Source organism: Cloeon dipterum, chromosome 1 (genome assembly GCF_949628265.1).
Source record: "Cloeon dipterum chromosome 1, ieCloDipt1.1, whole genome shotgun sequence".
NCBI classification, from domain to species: domain Eukaryota; kingdom Metazoa; phylum Arthropoda; class Insecta; order Ephemeroptera; family Baetidae; genus Cloeon; species Cloeon dipterum.
In genome coordinates, this window is record NC_088786.1 from 5,167,904 (window position 1) to 5,185,789 (window position 17,886).

Sequence of the window (17,886 nt, forward strand, 5' to 3'; positions counted from 1 at the left end):
CACTCGGATTCGTCCTTGCGCCGATCGCCATATTTACATTCTTGTACTCCTGTCGGAAGTTAATGCGTGCTCTACGTTTCGCGGTCTTTTTCCACATTTTTTCTCTGATTTCGCCGGTCAATTTTGACAGTTTTACGGCGTGTGCTGTTTGTACGGAGCTCAACACGGATGTAGACATTTCTGGCGAGCAGTTTTAACCCGTAATTTACTTCATTTACGGTGAGTTGGCCTGCTTGCGGCGTGTCCGAAGTTTGTTGCGGTGTATGGCGCGCGCTCTTTCCATTTGTGTAATTTTGGGTCACAATGCCTCTTGTTACCTTAATGCTACAACTTGTGACTATCATTCACCACAATTAACCTTGTTTGCGATTTTTGCTCCGTGTGCCAGTGCCTTGATCGGAATTACATGCGACTTTACTCATTTTAGCATCTTTAATCATGCATTTAGTTTGCCAATGACAACAAACACACATGCGTGCTGTTGTTTCCCGCACTTTTCCTTAGATAGTTTTCGGTCAAACTGGATTATTTGATTTTACTATGAAGAAGCTTTTCACTGTCAATCTTGTCACTGTTTCAATTTAGGCTTTTCTGATTGCTTGCATTAATTTTAGGACCCATGACGACATCGCCTTATCAGTCGCCAAATTCAGGTCCCAGGGTAAGTGAAATTTATTATTATGAAACAAGCCATACTCAACCTGCATCAATCGTCGATGCAGCTTCCTTCAATGTTTCAAGCACGCCAGAGGACCAACTCGTTTCAAAAAACGCCTGGTAGTGCAAGCAGAAAACCCTTACTTGCCTCGTTAACGCCAATACTAAATAAATTCCCAAAATCGTAAGTTGGTGTACACATTTTAGAATTCTATAAAAAAAATTCGAAATTTCAGTACCATTGCAAAGCATGGGTCTCCAGAACCGATCAAAAAGAAAGAAATCTCATACAACAGTAGCAGAGGCAAGATGTTGACACAACTAGCCCAGATCCGAGCGCCGGTTGAAAACTTCTACAGTGCGTCTTCTAGTCAGACAATGTTGAGAGAGGACAACTATGTAGAACCTCATAAACAATTGGCTGATAACAGCAACTTAACTGTCACCTTGTGTTCACCTCCCAAAGTGCAACTTCAAATCAGACGAAAAATAAGTGCGGACACACCAAATTTGACCTCGTCATTCACAAAAAACGAGGATTATCCTGTAGCCAAGAAGGCCAAAAAGGAACACATCATAGAACCTCACCTCATTGGGTAAGCTCAAAATTGGAGAAATTGTATTTTTTCTGTGATTTGTTAACTTTTCCCTCAATAAAATAATTTCTTTATGCCAGAGCCAATTAAGTTGGAATTCTTAAATAGATGTAGGACTCTGGTCATTATTTTTGCCAAATATTAATTTCCTCATTTTCTTGTTCAATTAGTTTCAGAAACCAAGGCGCAACTTGCTACATGAACAGTGTACTGCAGGCGCTGTCTAGCCTGGACAACTTTTGCAAAGACGTGCTTGAAGAAATGCCCATGATGAGTTCACAACTGTGTCCTCTGCAGTCACTGCTGCAAGAAAGACTGAAAGGCAATGAGGACAACGTGTTCATTTGTTTGAGGGAGCTGCACAGGCGGTTTGGCTTTGAAGTCAACCACTCCTTTGCGGATCACAACGAACAGCAAGACCTGGATGAATTTCTCACCCTCTACTTGGATACGATTGACACGCAAATCTACAGCATTCGAAAGTTTCTGGACCCTACTGATTTCCGTCCCACGCTTGTGAAGAGGAACTTCTCTTTCGAAGATATAGAACGGAGAGTGTGCATGTCGTAAGTATTCCCAACAGGAAATGATTCTCCCAGTGTTGATGCGAACTCAAATTTCAGATGCCAGAATGAAAGGGTCAACAGGCAGTCCAACTTTCTAATGCGCTTATCTTTGACGGAGGAAGGTGGAAAGAAGTCGATTCAACAACTTGTGGAGTCTGGGATGGACTGCTCATTTGACGAGTGTTCAAATTGTAGAAACACAAATGCTGTTAAAACTTCAAGAAAGTTTCTGAGATTGCCAAGGTAGATTTAAAAGATAAAATTATATGCTTAAATTAAAATTTAATTAACTAGAACGCTCATGATCATACTGATGAGGTACAACAACGACTGCCAGAAATTGGTGACCCCAGTCACCATCGATCCTTACTTGGTGCTGGACAGCTTTTTGTCTGAAGATTGTGTACCACCCTACTACCCAAAGACGGGTGTTGCTGCGCGTGTTTCTTCAAAACCAGAAGTTGAGAGCAGAGCTGTGCAGACAGACCCTGACATCTTGGAAATCGAAAATCCTGATACACCTGAAACCGATACTGAAGACATGAAGGTAATTGTTTTTCCATTTCAGCTCTTAGGCCACCGGAGAATTTTTAAATAAAACTTTCAAATTTGCAAGTTCAATCGTGATTATTGTCGGCAGGTGGAATTAAGTAACACATTACCTGGAAAGACCCTAGATTTTAGATATTTGATAGGAAAATGCGAATATTTTGTCCCGCGAACTTGATTCTTGTCATTTAAGGCTGGTTTCTGGAATTAAATCTAAATGATGACTTGTTAGGATTGCAGTGTCAGTGGATGTGGTACTGAACGAAAGCAGCATTCAATATTTAAATTAAAAAGATAAAGAAAATATCATTTTTTGCAGGAGGCGATAAACGCCAGCATGCAGGATCTGGATCAAGCTACCAGAGAAGAAGAAGAGATTAAACTTGCCATTGGAAAAAGCATCGCTGACCAAGACCCTTTTTCGGTGAATATAAATTTTTTTATTGTTTTATTATATAGTACCAAAATGCTAATGTCTTGACTCTATAGAGAAAACCGGCCGCAAATGTAGTCTACCGCCTCTGTGCAGTTGTGAATCATTACGGTGATACTCCTAATTCAGGTCACTACAAATCTGATGTGTTCAGAAAAAGTGCGTCCCAATGGTTCAACTACAACGACATGTTTGTTGAAACTAAAACCACGGAAGAAGTGCTCTCTGGCGGTGAAGAGGCTTGCTACCTGCTGGTGTATGAATACGAGTAAGCTATTCTGTTAATAGGTAGTTTAGAGTGATACTAAATAGATTTTGACGTCCTTTCAGTGGGGAATTGGAGGAATCGAAAGCCGATCTTGAAGTAGAGCAACGGTTTACTGAACTCAGTGAGGAAGCAAAGGAGAACATCAATGAATTTGTCAACTCATTGGTTGTTAGCGAGGGAGATTTGCCAAAAAATCTAACTACGCGTGACGTTAATTGTGCGTAGATTTATTGTTCTGGTATATCATGGCCTTGGACTTCTTCCATCACACTGACCAATTGAAGAAACCACTCACTTATCACTTAAAGAAATATACTTGAAAGGCTGCTGTCCTTTGTTACACAAAAGAGTGAATACTAGGAAAACCATCTCCTCAATTGTACTTATATAGTTCCAATCCAGAAGCTGTAACTTATATTGTCACTTTTATGTGTAATAATGTACATAACTGTAATATCTTAAACCCAAGGAGGCTGATTTTCTAAATTATATGAAAAGACTCTGTATAAGAAACATGTATGTAGGTGAACTAATGGTCAGTTTTATTTTCTTTGTTGTTAGTTTTACTTGTCTCGCCACTGTTTTAAAATTACGTTTTATACGAAGGCAACTCGCATTCCAAAATATTTACAATAGGGGTTCCTTGATTTGTAACAGGTTTCATCGTTTTGAGTCTGCATACTTTAACATCAAAGCCCTGAGAGTGATGCATTAAATGTAGACTGAGCATTGCTAACCTGTAGACGAAAATGCAGTACGAAATTTTAAAAGAAAAAGTTAAATGCATATTCTGAAAGTTGCTTTATTGCAAAATTGGGTTTCATTTTCAGCTTAAGAGTTATACATTTATATGTAATGTTACACTAATTGTCAACGTCATGTATAAATGTGCAAGACATATTTTATATTAGGGAAAATAAAATCAGTCCTGCTGTATATATGGAACTGGACTGCTGAAGAAAAGGAAACTGATTTTGATTTATAAAGGTCACAATTTCGAATTTTTTATTACTCATTAAGTGTCGCATTATGAAAATTCGTAACTGTCAGTATGCGTGGTAAGTAATCGATGGAAGTCAATTGTAAACCTATACTCTCGAGGTATTATTTGAACTTTGAAGAACTAATTTTGGTTATAATACTCGAGAAACAGACTTCCCTCACATAGCACAGAAATTGGCTAATTAAAAGTACACTACATAATAACTAAATATAATCGAAGGTATTTGAGTATTATCATGGTTATAAGTAAAAGGCAGTGGTACAAGAAATGAGATTCCATCTCAACTTAAGTTACTTCTACTAACATAGAGCCAGGAACTATTTTTTGAACACTGATGAGAAAAAGTAGGATATGTTTCGCACGACATCAACGCAATGCTTTGTCAACGCAACGCTTTTTGCCTTCGGAACAGCCAACTGGTTGGCCGCACTCTCTTCATTAGATTCGGCATTTGGTCCAAAATGCAGACTTCTAGGTTGTGTTTTGGTCTCCTCCATCTATGTTAACATCAATAATTTTACTGGCTGTGAATAAACACAGTTAAGCTTTTTTTAAAAACCCACCTCTGGCCGGTTGATGCTTGCATTTTTCATTCTCTTTGGAGTGAAACAAGAAGTGGAGGAATTGAGGGCTTTGTGCGCCTCCAGCGCCTGCTGCTTCCTCAGAGGGTACATACTGTCTTTAGGAGGACTAGGTGATAGGCGGGAAAAGTAGCGTGTGTTTGGAACGAAAATCTTGGTATTCAATGAAGTTGTTGAACTGCTAGGTGATGACTGTTTTCTCTTCCGAAATTTTCCCTTAGACACTTTAGCACAGGGCGAACAGCCCTCCTCTAGATCCTCTATGCGTTTTGGGAGTCGCTTCTTACACGTTGGTTTTCTTAGCGTTTGTCTTGATGTTTTCACCTGCAATTACCAGCATTAGATACTGCACCATAATTTGTTTCAAAGGATTTAGAAAGTTTACAAGCAAACCTGCCCTGCAAAAGGACAAATTTAAATGCTAATGATGAGATGTTAGAGAAAAATAATAACTACTTAGAGATAAAAAGTAGCTATACTTCTTAAGAGATTAAAATATTTGGAGAATTTAGAAGAATAACAAGGGAAATAATTGTCTAACCTCATTGATAATTTTGTTCATTAGGGATGTCCATTGTTCTCCTTCGTCTTGGTTCTTAGCAAAGAGTAGGAGAGTTTCTGTGCCACATTCAACTTTAAACACAGCTTGCCCGAGAATAGTTTCGATACTGGTCCTTTCCAACGGAAAAGCGTATCGACAATCAAGCTGTCCTGAACGGACTCGGCAGCACAGAAACATGTCTGATAAGAGTATCAAGTGGACTTGTAGAGCTTTCGTGCCACATTTGGTGACCTAAAAACAAAGAATGTTGAAACAATTCTAGCAAAATTCCGGCACAAACTACCTTCATGAAATAACCCTCTTTAAGAAAGGTTCTGCCAGGTTTAATAACCTGAGGCCAGTTGTCGAGAAGACTTTCTTGCAGGTCAACAAGACGCTCAAACTGTTCTTGTTCGCTGATAAGGGCGTCTACGCGAGCGGCACTGGCCTCTACACTCTTCAGTGCCTCTGCAAGAAAATCTTTGTTAGCTGTTGAAAAGAGGATATAAATTTAAATTTAGACCTTGCAGAGTTTTAAGCTGAGGATCATCCTCGGGGGTGTGGGCGGTGACCTCTTTAAGGAGCAGTCTATATCTAGGCAGTCTCTGCACAGGGGCGATCAGCAGAGACTGAAGAGTGGAGCTCACCTCAGGCCTTGATTCTTGGCTTTGGAGGAATGTGTGCAAAGCGAGACCATGCTTTCCAGACCTCAGGCTCTGCAACAGGAACACATTAGGCACAAATGGACCGCATTAAATTATTTTTACTTGTAGGGTTGCTGTAGCTTTTTGATATCCGCAGGTATACACAGAGTACATTTTTAGGAATGGAGCTAATCGCACAAAAGCCGGTGCCAAGTTCTCGTCCTTACAACTCTGCAGCTCTTGCACCAGAGCACCAGCAACATTGTAAACAGTCTCAATTTGTCCAAAAATAGTGGTGAAATTCTCAGTTGACATCATTCTTCTTACTTTAATTGGTCCCATAAAATACTGAAAGAAATCTTTGTTGAAAAATAAGTAAATTTAAATAAGATTATGCAAACCTTCATGATGGTTTCTATTTGTTTAACATAGCTTAGCTCTGAAGACAGAATTTCTTGTGTGGCCCTTGACCTCAAAGATGTGTGCAAGATCTGGTGCCCATTTATCTCGCTTAAAGCACTGATCACTGTGTATACAAAGAATGAAATTAACATTTTATTTGGATAGATAGCATTATGTAGCAATAAGAGACATGTCAAAAAAGTACAAACCTTTGCATCTATTTTCTGTGTTAAGTAAATTTTTCTCCTCAATTACTTGCTGTAGTTCCACACTCAATGGCCTTTGTTTCGCTGGTGGAGTGTGGTTCATGCTTAAGTCTGCATTACTTGTCATTTTGTCGTTTTGTTTCGTTTTCGATGTCCACAGATTCAATTTATGTTCATAACTCGTGCCGTTTTGTAGATACCGAATGGCACGTGCAACATCACACGCACGGTGAACTCAAAAATCCTCCTGAAAGACATGCTTTGTGATATAAATTGAAGTAAGTCATGAATAAAAACGAATATTTTGTCAAAATCTTGTTCCCGTTAAAGTGTGTAGTCGGACACATGATAGGCGACACGCATATAAATTGAATAATTCGACACAAAACTCACCGAAAATGTTTATAAAACACGGGTTGTTTCAACGATTTCTCGAAGCCATGTTTACACCGAATTTAAAATATCCGCGCGGTCTAGTAAAACTGGTCTACGCTCCAATACCGCGGTACTGCTGCCATCTGGCGAAAGACAGCAGCAGGATGTTGACGTGTATCTGTGCGAGAGACCCTCTCTAAAAATGCAGATTTTAGCCAAATTTCTCGTTTTTAGCTCGCTTTTAGTCATCTCGCTAGTTCATGCTAGGATCTCCGACCTTCGGCTGTGCGTCGACGAAAATTGCTCAGGTGAGTCGAGCTGAGCGGTAGTCGAATCGTTTGACTTTCCCTAAGGGCTCACCCCAATCTGCTCCATCACCCATCGTACTACCATTCATACACGTCGCAGTCTTCCTGGGATGTCAGCATGACTCATTTTTTTAATTTTGTAAACAAAAGGATTCCCGGCTACGTTTATCCTTCATTCCATTGAACGCATGGAGATACATAATTGCTTACATGTGCTAAACCATGTGTGTGTGCCAATTAATCTGTCTATGTATGTATGCATGTACATAATTTTTGGAAATCTTGATAATAATATTATTAGATTATTTATTTATTTAATGAATGCACTGAGAATTTTAAAAACAAGAATTTGTTTTGATGATGCTAAATTTTAAATTTGATGATTTTCATGATTAAAATTTTTTTTATTTTTTATTTACGTAGATGTGAAAATTACAAATCCCCATTCAAATTGTCCTCATCAATTTCCCTTGAATTAAATCTGAAGCTATCCTTGGATTTAAGCCATTATAAATTGTGTTTATGATAAACACACGTGTCTGTGTTGTGCTGTGCGTGAGTATTTGTCTGTCCGGTCTGTCGGCTCATACACGCAGAAGCCTCAAAAGTGTGCGAAGAAAAGAAAGGGTGACTCGACTCGGATTTATACGCATTCCAAGCAGTGCTCAACAAGTGAGCTTGAAACCTTGGAAAGCAAATCGCTTACGCATGACGTACAAATTGCACGCGCTTATTTACCATTTTGCCTTTGTCCCTTCCTGACATCGATTCATTTAGAATTTAATATAATTGAAATCCCATTTTGGTTGCAGTGCCTGTTTCGATAGCACGTTCAGTGTTGTCTTACAACAGCGATGACGCCAGAATCCTGTCCTTTAAACCGTCAGACAAAATTGTCATCTATAGCAAGTCTGCTGGCAGCAAACCTGACCTTTGGGGAGCGGAGGTGTGAATGTCTTAACCACGCTCATAGCAGGGTGTGAATAATTGTCCTCTGTCCGCAGATCAATGGAAAGAGGGGTTACGTACCTAAAGACTTGATCAGAGAGCAGAAAATTTTAAACAGCAACCTCAAGTTCACTGTTCCTACTGAACAGGTGGCCCAAGAAGCTGAGAAAAATCCTGAAAATGAAGCCACCGTAAAGCCTTTTCTTCCAACACCTGTGCCTGACACTCAGCAAGAGCTAAATGGTACTAACTGTTCAAATATATCAGTGCAGCAAAGAAAATTTTAAAAACTTGAGATTGTCAGCACATAATAACGCTTTGTTTTAAATTTTTATAGTTTAAGACGCTTTTGGTAATAATAATTGTTAATTTTACTTATCAAAGAGCCAAACTTTCTTTCATTTTCACTTCGGCGCAACATAGCAATACAGAAATTTGCTTGATACATGAAATTTATTGAACCTTTACTCTTCCAGAAATATGCATAATTTGATTATTGTCAAGGTGCCTGATGATTTTAATTTCCTGTCAACAGAAAACGATCCAAATGTGATAGTGGTGGATGGGACCACAATATACATGTCCGAAGATTCGGACATAGAGAAAACAATTACTACTGGGCCTCCACCCCCTCCAGAAACTATCCCTCCCGCTCCTAGTAGTGAGACGCCACTTCAGCCACCTACCAATCTGAACTCAGCTAAGGAGGAAAGCATACCTGACCAACCTCAAGAGGAGCTCACAACACCTGAACCGGAGACGCCGGACAAAAAACCTCTTGTAGAGGAGGAGGGAGTCAAGACAGATGATAGCACAGAGGCGGTTTCTGAACCTCCTGAGGTGGCAAAGGATGAAACAGTTATGGAATATATCAGTGATACCTTGACAGGGTGGTTGGATGCGAGTGGTGAGGGTAAACAGGAAGAAGTGGACACAGGACAGGATGTCGGTCAGTCGGAAGAGGTTACAGAAAGTGTGACAGCGGAGCCACCTGAAGACGTTCAGGTTGACCTTACTAAAATCAACCTCTTGTCCACCAAGGGCAACAAACAAGAACCTGAGGTTAACGAGGCACTCAAAGTTGTGGTGGATGAGCCACCAGTTCAGACAGTACCAAGTCCACACCCAGATGTAGAAGAAAGAGAATCTTCAGATGAAATTTACCATCAATATCCTAGTTCCACAACTCTGCAGGCAGAAGAGATGGCTTCTCAGGAAACCTCAACGGAAGTTTCATTCAATGAAGAGGACAGCCGGCCGCCTTTATCTGCAGAAGATGAAACGTCATCGGAAGTGCCATTGTACAGTGAGGAAGTGACAACTGAGTCAGCAGAGGTTACGTCGCCTCCGCCTGAAGAGACAGCTTCAGAAGAAACTACCATGATGTCCCAATTTGAAATTCTTCAGCCTTTAGAAGAGCAAAAGCAAGAGGAGGTACAGTACAGTCCCTACCAAAACTATGAAACTGGCCAGGTGGTAGAAGTTGAAACCGAAAAGGTGGAGGAAGTTACCACTGAAACGACACTTGTTGTTGAGGAAGCCCATCCGCCTGTTGTTGAAGACGAAACAACAGTTCCATATCCGCCTCTGGTATCTGAGGAAGTGACGCCAGCGCCGGCAGTCCAAGAAGACGCAGCTGAGAGTACAACCTCTGCAGACTCTGTTGAAACTACGCCCTCTGCAGACACTGCTGAGACGACTATGACTGAAGAGTCCCCACAGGAGGAAACAACCCCGTTAGAGAGAGACTCGGGTGGGATATTTGCTGATTGGGTTTACAATCTGTTTGGAAGCTCAAGTAGCGAAGAGGCTACGGATGCCACGCCAGAGCAGGTGATCACTGAAAAGCTTCTCGCTGAGGAGCCACCAGCCGAAGAGAGTGCGTCGTCTGGGTCATGGTTTTCATTTGGTTCTACTGTCGAGCCGGAAATTTCTACAGCTGATGTTACTGGAGATGGTAAGTTTCCATCTTTCAAAATTTTTCCGTTTAACTAAGGTTTTTTGCCCAAAATTAAATTCAAATTTTAGATAGTATCGGGAACATTTAACAAATTCAGTTGTAGACATTTCTGTTCATCTGATATGTTCTTTGAATCCAGGAATTAAATTTAAAGTAAGGATTAACAGAAAATTCCTTTTTACCGTTACTTGGAATGCTATCTGAAAATTAGGAAAAATCTAAAAGTATATCAAATTGCTGTCTAAATTTATAAAAAAACCTGCTCATAAGTTTGCATGCAAATCAAGCGGCGAGCACCTGTCTATTGGAAATCATGATTTATTTCGCTAGTAGGGAAATTAAACTCTTAAATCGCACACCATTGGATAGATCGCAACGAGAGAGATCAAAATCAAGCGAAACCCCATTTAATTTTTCGAGGAATTAAGCAAAATCGGAAATCAGTTCCTCGGTACTGATTTCATTATTGCACGCTGTAGAGATAACCTAGTTGCTAAATTTCACAATCAATAAAGTTAACTCAATGAACTACTTGCTATAGTGAACAATGCACAATGTTCTTAAATTTTTGCTTGTAAATCTACCTTAAGATTAGAAAATATGGTTTAATGAATGGAATGCTTCCTATTGATTTCCAATTTCATGATGTGGAATTTCCAAGCAAAGCTGCTTGCATATCGGCATATATTATATATGTATTGCTATTAATAAGGCTTCAATAATCATAACATCTTTAGTTTCAAAGTAAGTAATCTTTATTATGGTTCTGCAGGGCTATTTTGCTCTTCTTTACAGTAGAACATTTTGCTATTTTTCATTTGCTTCTGCTGTTTACAGTATTTCTTTTACCAACCATTCAATTAAGTTTATGAAGGTTCCAAAATATAAAAAATTATCTGGGTTGCCGTTCTTTCTCGTTTGCCAGTAGGTTGGTTACATAAATAGTGCTGATTCACAGGCCTTAGCAAGCCTGACGATTTCGCGCCATTTGACTCAGCACTACTCGCATTCAAGTGCATACGTGCAGACCGTACATACATTATTTATAATTATTTTTAGCTTGCTTTGCTGAATCTTGTGCTCAAGTTGGCGCTGCTCCAAACCACCAGCCAGCTGATTCTGAGCAATATCACCAGCAGCATCACCAAGCCCACTCAGAGGTAATAGCTCTAAATTGGACCATTTAAATCTGTTTGTGCTAAACTTTTCGCATCAGCAGGAGGCCTCCGCCATAGAATGGGATGTTGTGGCTTCCTCAGGCACCATCCTATATCTGGTTGTCACTGCCATCACGGTTCTCCTCTTCACGCTTGGCCACTACTTCATTGAGGTAAGCTCTTTGAACCTAGCTTTGAGCATTATCTGATCAACTTTGTTTAGAAAATGAGGAGAGACGGTGCTTTGATTGCTAAGATCAATACGCTTCAAAGGGAACTGCTGGTTTCGTCCAAGGAATGTTTGATTTTGAAAGAAGACCTAGAGACCACAAAGGAAAAGGTTTGTCTACCGGTCAATCTATAGTTGCTAGATTTGATTACGCCATTATGTTGATTTCAGCTGACTGGCATTGAAACAACCACGTCTGATTCTTCAGGAGCTATTTTGGAAATTCGAGCAGAACTGAGTGAATCCCAGGTGAGTTTCTTCAGCTCCTCATTCTTTTGCATGGTGTCGCTTCCTAAACATCTATCGTCTAGACCTGAGTCTGGGTCGTGGAAAAATTTTAATCTGGGAATTGCATGTTTGCACTCATGTCTGTTCATCAGTTTTGCATAGCTTCTCATTTCTTGTGTCTCCTCACTGCTGCATGGTCTGTCATTTTCTTACATTCTGAGCAAATGCATTCAAATCTATTGACACGTGCAATCATAAAAATCCCACAGAGGTTGTGCCAAGAGCAAGAGGAGCAGATTAAAACCCTGGAGTCGGAGCTTGAGGCAGCCACTGAGGCTGGCCTTGAACTAAATAAAATGCTTTCTGAATTTCTATCAACGCAGCGTGGATCTCAGGATTTAGTGAAGAGTGTTGAACTGCTACAGGGCCAACTTAACAAACAGCAGGCCACCATCAGCTCCATGAACCAGACTCTCAACTTAAAAACTCAAGAGGTGGGTCAATTTAATTAATTAAAATTGATGAACTAAATTTGTTTGGCATCTGTTTCAGAATGAAACATTGAGATTGGAACTCACAGCTGCCAATGACAAAATTTTGGATCTAGAACTTGACATCGATGGCATCTCGAAAAACCTATCCACACTGCAAGATGAAAAGTTGAAACTGAAACGGGAGTTGGAGGAAAACTGCTGCACTCTGGCCAACCAACTGCAGGAGGTGAGGTGACACCAATCAGGGATAAATATTTAACTGCAACAAAGTTAAATTTTCAGGCTACAAATTTGAGAGAAGTGGAAGTAGACGCGGTCAAGAAGAAACTGGACGCCAGCGAAACAAGTTTAAAAGAAGTTCAAAACGCTTTAAAACACAGAAACAGCGAGTTGGAGGCTCTCAAGGAGAGCATCTCCAAGCTAAGCACCCTCAAGGAAGATAATTCAGACAAAGGTTAGCTGTGAGATTTGCTCTAAGCGTTTTTATGACTTATGTGTTTGAATATGTATGCAGCAAACCGTAAACTGGAAGCAATGCTGGATGTTAGCAAGGTTCAGGCTGAGTTGAAACTACTGATCAGCGAGAGGGATGTCCTGAAGGAACGACTGCAATGTGAAGAAGACGCCAGACAACTGCTTGAGGACCACATGAAAATGGTAAAAGATGAGGTTCAGAAACTGCATGAAAAAGGAGAAGCTGCTGAAAAAGAGAAACAAGATGCGTTGACAAGGCTGGAAGTGCTTTCTGAATATTTCAAGGAGAAGGAGGCACAGCTGCAAAAGTATTAAAGCTTTGTTTACCCATTAAAGATTAAATCATGAATGAAATTTAGGGAGCTTGGATTGCAAGAAGCGTTTAGTGTGATGAAGAATGAAGATTTCAGTACCACGCAGACAAGAATCAAGTCACTAGAGGAAGAGGTAGAAAACTTCAAGTGAGTGAATTCTTTTCTCTTGATTTTTAAGTTTATCTAAAAATGCCACACGATTTTGCTGTGGCACTGGAATTTTGACGTTCCTCTTACCAGGGATTGCAGCAACTGGTCATTAATGACATGTGTTAGTTGTAATGCGAAACCGAAACCGGCAAAATCCTTCGAGAGACAGATCAGTGTCGATTACCCCAACATCACCAGTAATAGAAACAACAAATTACAAAAGCAGTGGCCTCCTCGTCCAGCCACGCCCGTTAAAATTGCCCATCAGTCGCCAGCCAAAATTGCCCAACAGTCGCCCATTATAATAATAGGGTATTTCTCACGCCCCGTATGCTAGTTGGCAAGCTACTGATTCCCGCGCCAGTATTATCCTGTTGAGATCTTGATCAATTGCTTTTCTCGCTTCAATGCTAATTTGACTTCATTTAACTGATTCCCACGTTTTCAGGGCTCAAAATGAAACTCTGAAGCAGGAGATAATTGACCAGGAGAAGGGCCTCAAAGGCCAGATTGTAACGTTGGAAAAGAAAGCACACGAAAATTGGGTAAGCTTCGGTATAATTCTCACTTAGAGACCAAAAGTCTGACACGTTTTGGTTTAAGATTGCCGCACGACAAGCCGAACGAAAATTAGACGAATCCAAACAAGAATCGAGTACTTTACGAAATAGGTAATAGTCTTTATTATTAATATCCTGTGTGGAATTCTCATTAATTATATTGCAGACTTACCATGCTAGAGAAAGGTACTTCTCTAGTCACTCAAAATGGTGAGGAAGGAAAGGGTGCTGCAACAAGTAAGTGCTACACTCACACATTATTTTGCTTGATTTTAGATAGCTAGAAACAATATACTACCAAGCCCTTATAATCAGGGTTTGCCAATTTTGCAACGCGCAAAAATGAACCATTGGTTATTTGCGCACAAAACCAGCTGGAAAACCCCACTAGATTTTTTTCAGAATTTAACCCCAACAGGTCACATTTGGCGCCAAAAAAGTCGGGAACGATTTGTGTTAAAATTTTCTGTCTTGGTGAAACTAGTGGCATTTCACTAAGTTTTAGAAATCCCTATTTTAGGTCAGCTATCATGTGAATTTTTTATTTTCAATTTAAATAATTGTGTATGGAAAATGCGCAAAATTCTATTAAAATTCGCAAAAATCAGTTTTTTGCAATGCAGTGTTTTTTCCGGAAAAATGCGGATTTTTGTGAACCCTGCTTATAATAGTACTGTTTGCTGTCTCAAAGCCCTGTGACAGTAGTTTACAATCAAGTTGCCGGGTAACTAAAGTAGATAAACACCTAACACCCAAAACAAACGAGAGAAGTACAAGTAGCGTTGATAGTAAGCTTGCTTGTGTGTGTGCCAATTAGGACTGCTAGAGAGCAACGGCGGCGAGTTGCCTACCTCGCCTGGCCTGCATATCGGCGATTCGCCAACGCCCCATTTCATGCTGCCGCCACCGCCTCCACTGGGTGCCTTCATGCCGCCTCCACCGCCCCCTGAGTACATGCAGTCGCCACCCCTGCCTCCTCTGTACCCGGACCGCCGACCGCCTCCCCTAGGTCGGATGAGTTCTCCGCCCCCGCACCACTTTTCACCCCCGCCCCCAGACCGCTACAACAGCTCGCCGTACCGCCCCCGCTCACCCGGCTCTGACCGCTCCCTGCCCCGCTACCGCTACGGCAGCAGGTCGCCGTCGCCGCCACCCTACGGTGGCGGGGGTAGTAACCACGACTACCCGCCCTATCACTCTGCAGGCAGGCCTTGGGAGGAGCCTCGAGCTGGTTTCAGGCCCGTCCCCAGGGACAAAGAACTCAAAGGTAAGACTTGATTCTCGACAATTAGAGCAACAATGGATCGCGGGTTCTTCCTCTGCATGTAGCATGAAATTTTTCTCTTCTTTTTACCGCTGCCAGAAGGGAGAAAGAAATTCTCTAAAGTACGGAGCTTTTGGACTTCTTTAGAAGCAGCAAAACCATAAAAATTAAGGTTTTTGGAACTTCGGTTTTTGCCTTTCACACGGATTTTTGTCCAGTAGAGTAGACATTTACTTACTAGCCGCATTTGAATACAGGATTTATAAATTAATGATTGATCCTCTTTGTTTTTAAATTTTGCCCAATCCTGAAACTATTTACCTATTTGCACTTCCAGTTAATCATTAAATTTATCTGTCATTACAAAGTGAAAAGTAAATTCCTGGATTCAGCTGGTGTCTGTTAAGTGATCTAAATTCTAACCTTGTAGTTTATTTCGTTTAGCCCTCTTCTAATCCTTCGTTGATTTCAGTAGAAGATGATAAATCCAAATGATTGTGTACATATCTACCCTTTTGCCACCCTTTCACTGTGGTATGTGGTTCTCATGTGTATTATTTACCCCATGCATATTTCTTGCACTTGCGGCTGACCCAAACGTATACTAACAGGAGGGTTGCTTTCCAACAGGTTCAACCATGAGTTCAGGCCATTCGTCCTCAGACTCGGTTGGCAAATCCAGCAGTCATCGTAGTGGCAAGCGAGGCAAGTGAAACTGCAAACCCTTTGCGCTGCTGAAGTGAAGTCGTTCCTGTGATCCCGAGTTTAAAACTGTAGTTGCACTTTGCACTCACAATCAGTTCCATATCATTTCCTCCTTATGTTTTCGTCAAGAGTTCGCATTCACACACTATGTATATTTTTGTTGGGAGTCAATATGTTACTCATGTTACTAGACTAAATTCATTGATATATATTTTTTGAGCAGCAACTATTATCTGTGCAATTACTTGTGTCCACAAAACTTTCTTCTTGACCAGTCAAGCCAAATAGTACACATACTTACTATGCACCTTTGTTAGGAACTGAATTTTCGCGTGTTTTGTACTGGTGAGAGAGTATGCTGATAGATTGCAAGTGAAACGAACTTTTTGCTTTTGTGTACAGTCTCATGTTATGTTGCTGATTTGAAATTTTATTGATTTGCTGAACTTTGTATGATATTTGGATACATGAAAATAAACAATGAGTATTTGATAAGGCGATAAAAAAATGAATAGTTTAATTCAGGACAAAATTAAAAACATTCATTTGAACAGACCTTTTTGAGCAATCATTTCTAAGATTAAATTCAAGATCTGAGACTAACCTACTGTGTTTACCTTACTATTTATTTAAATATGTTCTAAAAATAGGATTCTCAAATTAATTTTAATAATAAAATCATATTCATCACCTACAAAACTAAGAAACAACAAATCACTCTTCAGCCTCAACTTTCTAAAATTGGTTACCATTGTCTGCGAGAACGATAAAGTCCTTGCCGGCGTTATTGGACAGAGAAAAGGGATAATTTTAAGACACACGACTGAAAGCATGAGAAGCGCCGGTACCAAAAATTTCGAGCGCAGCTGCGCCTGCAGTCCACCCGTGAAAAGCAGAATTAAATTAAGCTAATGAATTCAAAGCCGGTGCGGACTTCTGGGTATGCGCCCTGGGCAAAATCAAACGAAAGTGACACACTTTGTTGTTCAGCTGCACACGTGACGGCGAATGAATGAATGGACCACTCCGCTGCTGGCGATTAAGTGAGTGAACTCGCTTTTCGCCCGCCGCCGCCGTCTGGACCAAAAAAAAAATGCTTTTTGTGCAACTCGCCAGCTGTGACGTCTTCTTTTAATTAGCATCTTTTATGCAATTTTATTCTAGGAACCTGCACCTGTAATAAACCTCTTTTCTGAATGATAAGCAGTGCGCGCGTTCCTTAACTTAGCTCATTGAGTCATCCTTTGCGTTAATCTTCAGCCTTTGCAACGTGTCCGGGTTAGGAGCGGGATGGTTTTCGCGAGAATTAATTACTTCACATCTCGAGTTCTCATTGAAACTCACTGTAATAGATGACTTTGATTAAAAAATAGTTTTATTATCAAGGTTTCACTTTAAAATTTTTATTGAAATAAATGAAAAAAACTTGTCTTTGCGCTGCCATAACTTGTCGGTCTCGAATAAAATGTTAATATGCAACTCTCATGTTTAAAGAGTTACTTAAATGCGTTCTAATTGCTTAGAAAAACACATTCAATCTTATCTCCATACCTAGATTCAATTTCGGAGATTTTGCCAAGCCCCTAGTGCCGCAGGACACGAAAACCTACACAGATAGATTCTATTTTGAAGCAGCAACACCTCTGTTGTCAGTCTTGTTAGCATGGTTTAGATTTTTGTAATCCACAAGCTGCGAAGTGTGTCCGCCTACCAGCTCACGTTCAGAGGGCCTCTCCTTAAACACTTTCGATTTGAAGTCATGAAATAGAATTCAATCGACGCTTCCTCACTCATTGCGAGAGAGAGATAATCTCGATTTGTTTGCTCAGCGCGCGTGACAAACATAAATTACAATGCGTGCAAGTCTAATCTTCGATCTTTGATTGTTAAGAAAACCCTTTAAAAAGCGTCGATTTACCTCGGAGCATCATGGTGAACCGGCTGGACAGCCCAAACGATCAATTTGTCCTCAAATCAGCGTTAGCGGCCGTGACCTCCTCGTTGAGCATCTTTGCGATACCTGACATTTGCAAATGATTGGGTAACCCCTCTATTTCTAGTATGAATTATTTTCCGAACCCACGCGTCCTTCCATTGACGCCTCTTTACAGGCAGCACTTTTCTTTATGCCAATATTTCAATAGAGAGCTATTTTGTTTTCTAAATGTCAAGTGCCGCGGGAGAAATTTCTGTTGCTGGCAAATTTTTGCTAATTACTCGCATCAAATCGGAAATAATGAGTTTATTATCGGATGGGCTATAAAACTTTAAAGC

The 17,886-nt window shown here is 40.5% G+C and overlaps 3 protein-coding genes across 4 annotated transcripts; 2 read left to right on the plus strand and 1 right to left on the minus strand.

Moving 5' to 3' along the window:
- The first annotated feature begins 43 nt into the window (after positions 1-43).
- LOC135934373 (ubiquitin carboxyl-terminal hydrolase 37-like) lies at positions 44-4,037 on the plus strand. The gene is made up of 10 exons (XM_065476074.1): positions 44-219; positions 615-661; positions 723-841; positions 894-1,253; positions 1,424-1,819; positions 1,877-2,062; positions 2,114-2,366; positions 2,688-2,792; positions 2,858-3,069; positions 3,132-4,037. Exons 2-10 carry the CDS (start codon positions 620-622, stop codon positions 3,292-3,294), a joined length of 1,836 nt encoding a protein of 611 aa, XP_065332146.1. The 5' UTR covers positions 44-219; positions 615-619; the 3' UTR covers positions 3,295-4,037.
- LOC135934376 (FYVE, RhoGEF and PH domain-containing protein 2-like) lies at positions 3,856-6,963 on the minus strand. The gene is made up of 9 exons (XM_065476076.1): positions 6,840-6,963; positions 6,450-6,693; positions 6,240-6,364; positions 5,962-6,186; positions 5,718-5,910; positions 5,499-5,662; positions 5,195-5,446; positions 4,636-4,977; positions 3,856-4,569 (listed from the first exon to the last, which is right to left on the minus strand). The coding sequence occupies exons 2-9, from the start codon at positions 6,571-6,573 to the stop codon at positions 4,390-4,392; spliced, it is 1,605 nt and encodes a 534-aa protein (XP_065332148.1). The 5' UTR covers positions 6,574-6,693; positions 6,840-6,963; the 3' UTR covers positions 3,856-4,389.
- Positions 6,963-16,120, plus strand: Tango1 (transport and golgi organization 1). 2 transcript variants are annotated; one of them, XM_065476072.1, is made up of 19 exons: positions 6,963-7,129; positions 7,942-8,075; positions 8,134-8,320; positions 8,610-10,034; positions 11,097-11,197; positions 11,260-11,367; positions 11,418-11,534; positions 11,595-11,672; positions 11,921-12,145; positions 12,204-12,371; positions 12,428-12,599; positions 12,660-12,927; positions 12,979-13,080; positions 13,210-13,395; positions 13,532-13,628; positions 13,687-13,754; positions 13,810-13,880; positions 14,461-14,910; positions 15,538-16,120. In XM_065476072.1, exons 1-19 carry the CDS (start codon positions 7,024-7,026, stop codon positions 15,618-15,620), a joined length of 4,146 nt encoding a protein of 1,381 aa, XP_065332144.1. In that variant the 5' UTR covers positions 6,963-7,023; the 3' UTR covers positions 15,621-16,120. The 2 variants fall into 2 exon arrangements, with proteins under 2 accessions (XP_065332144.1, XP_065332145.1); XM_065476073.1 differs by having other exon boundaries at positions 8,613-10,034; positions 11,257-11,367.
- Positions 16,121-17,886: the final 1,766 nt, after the last annotated feature.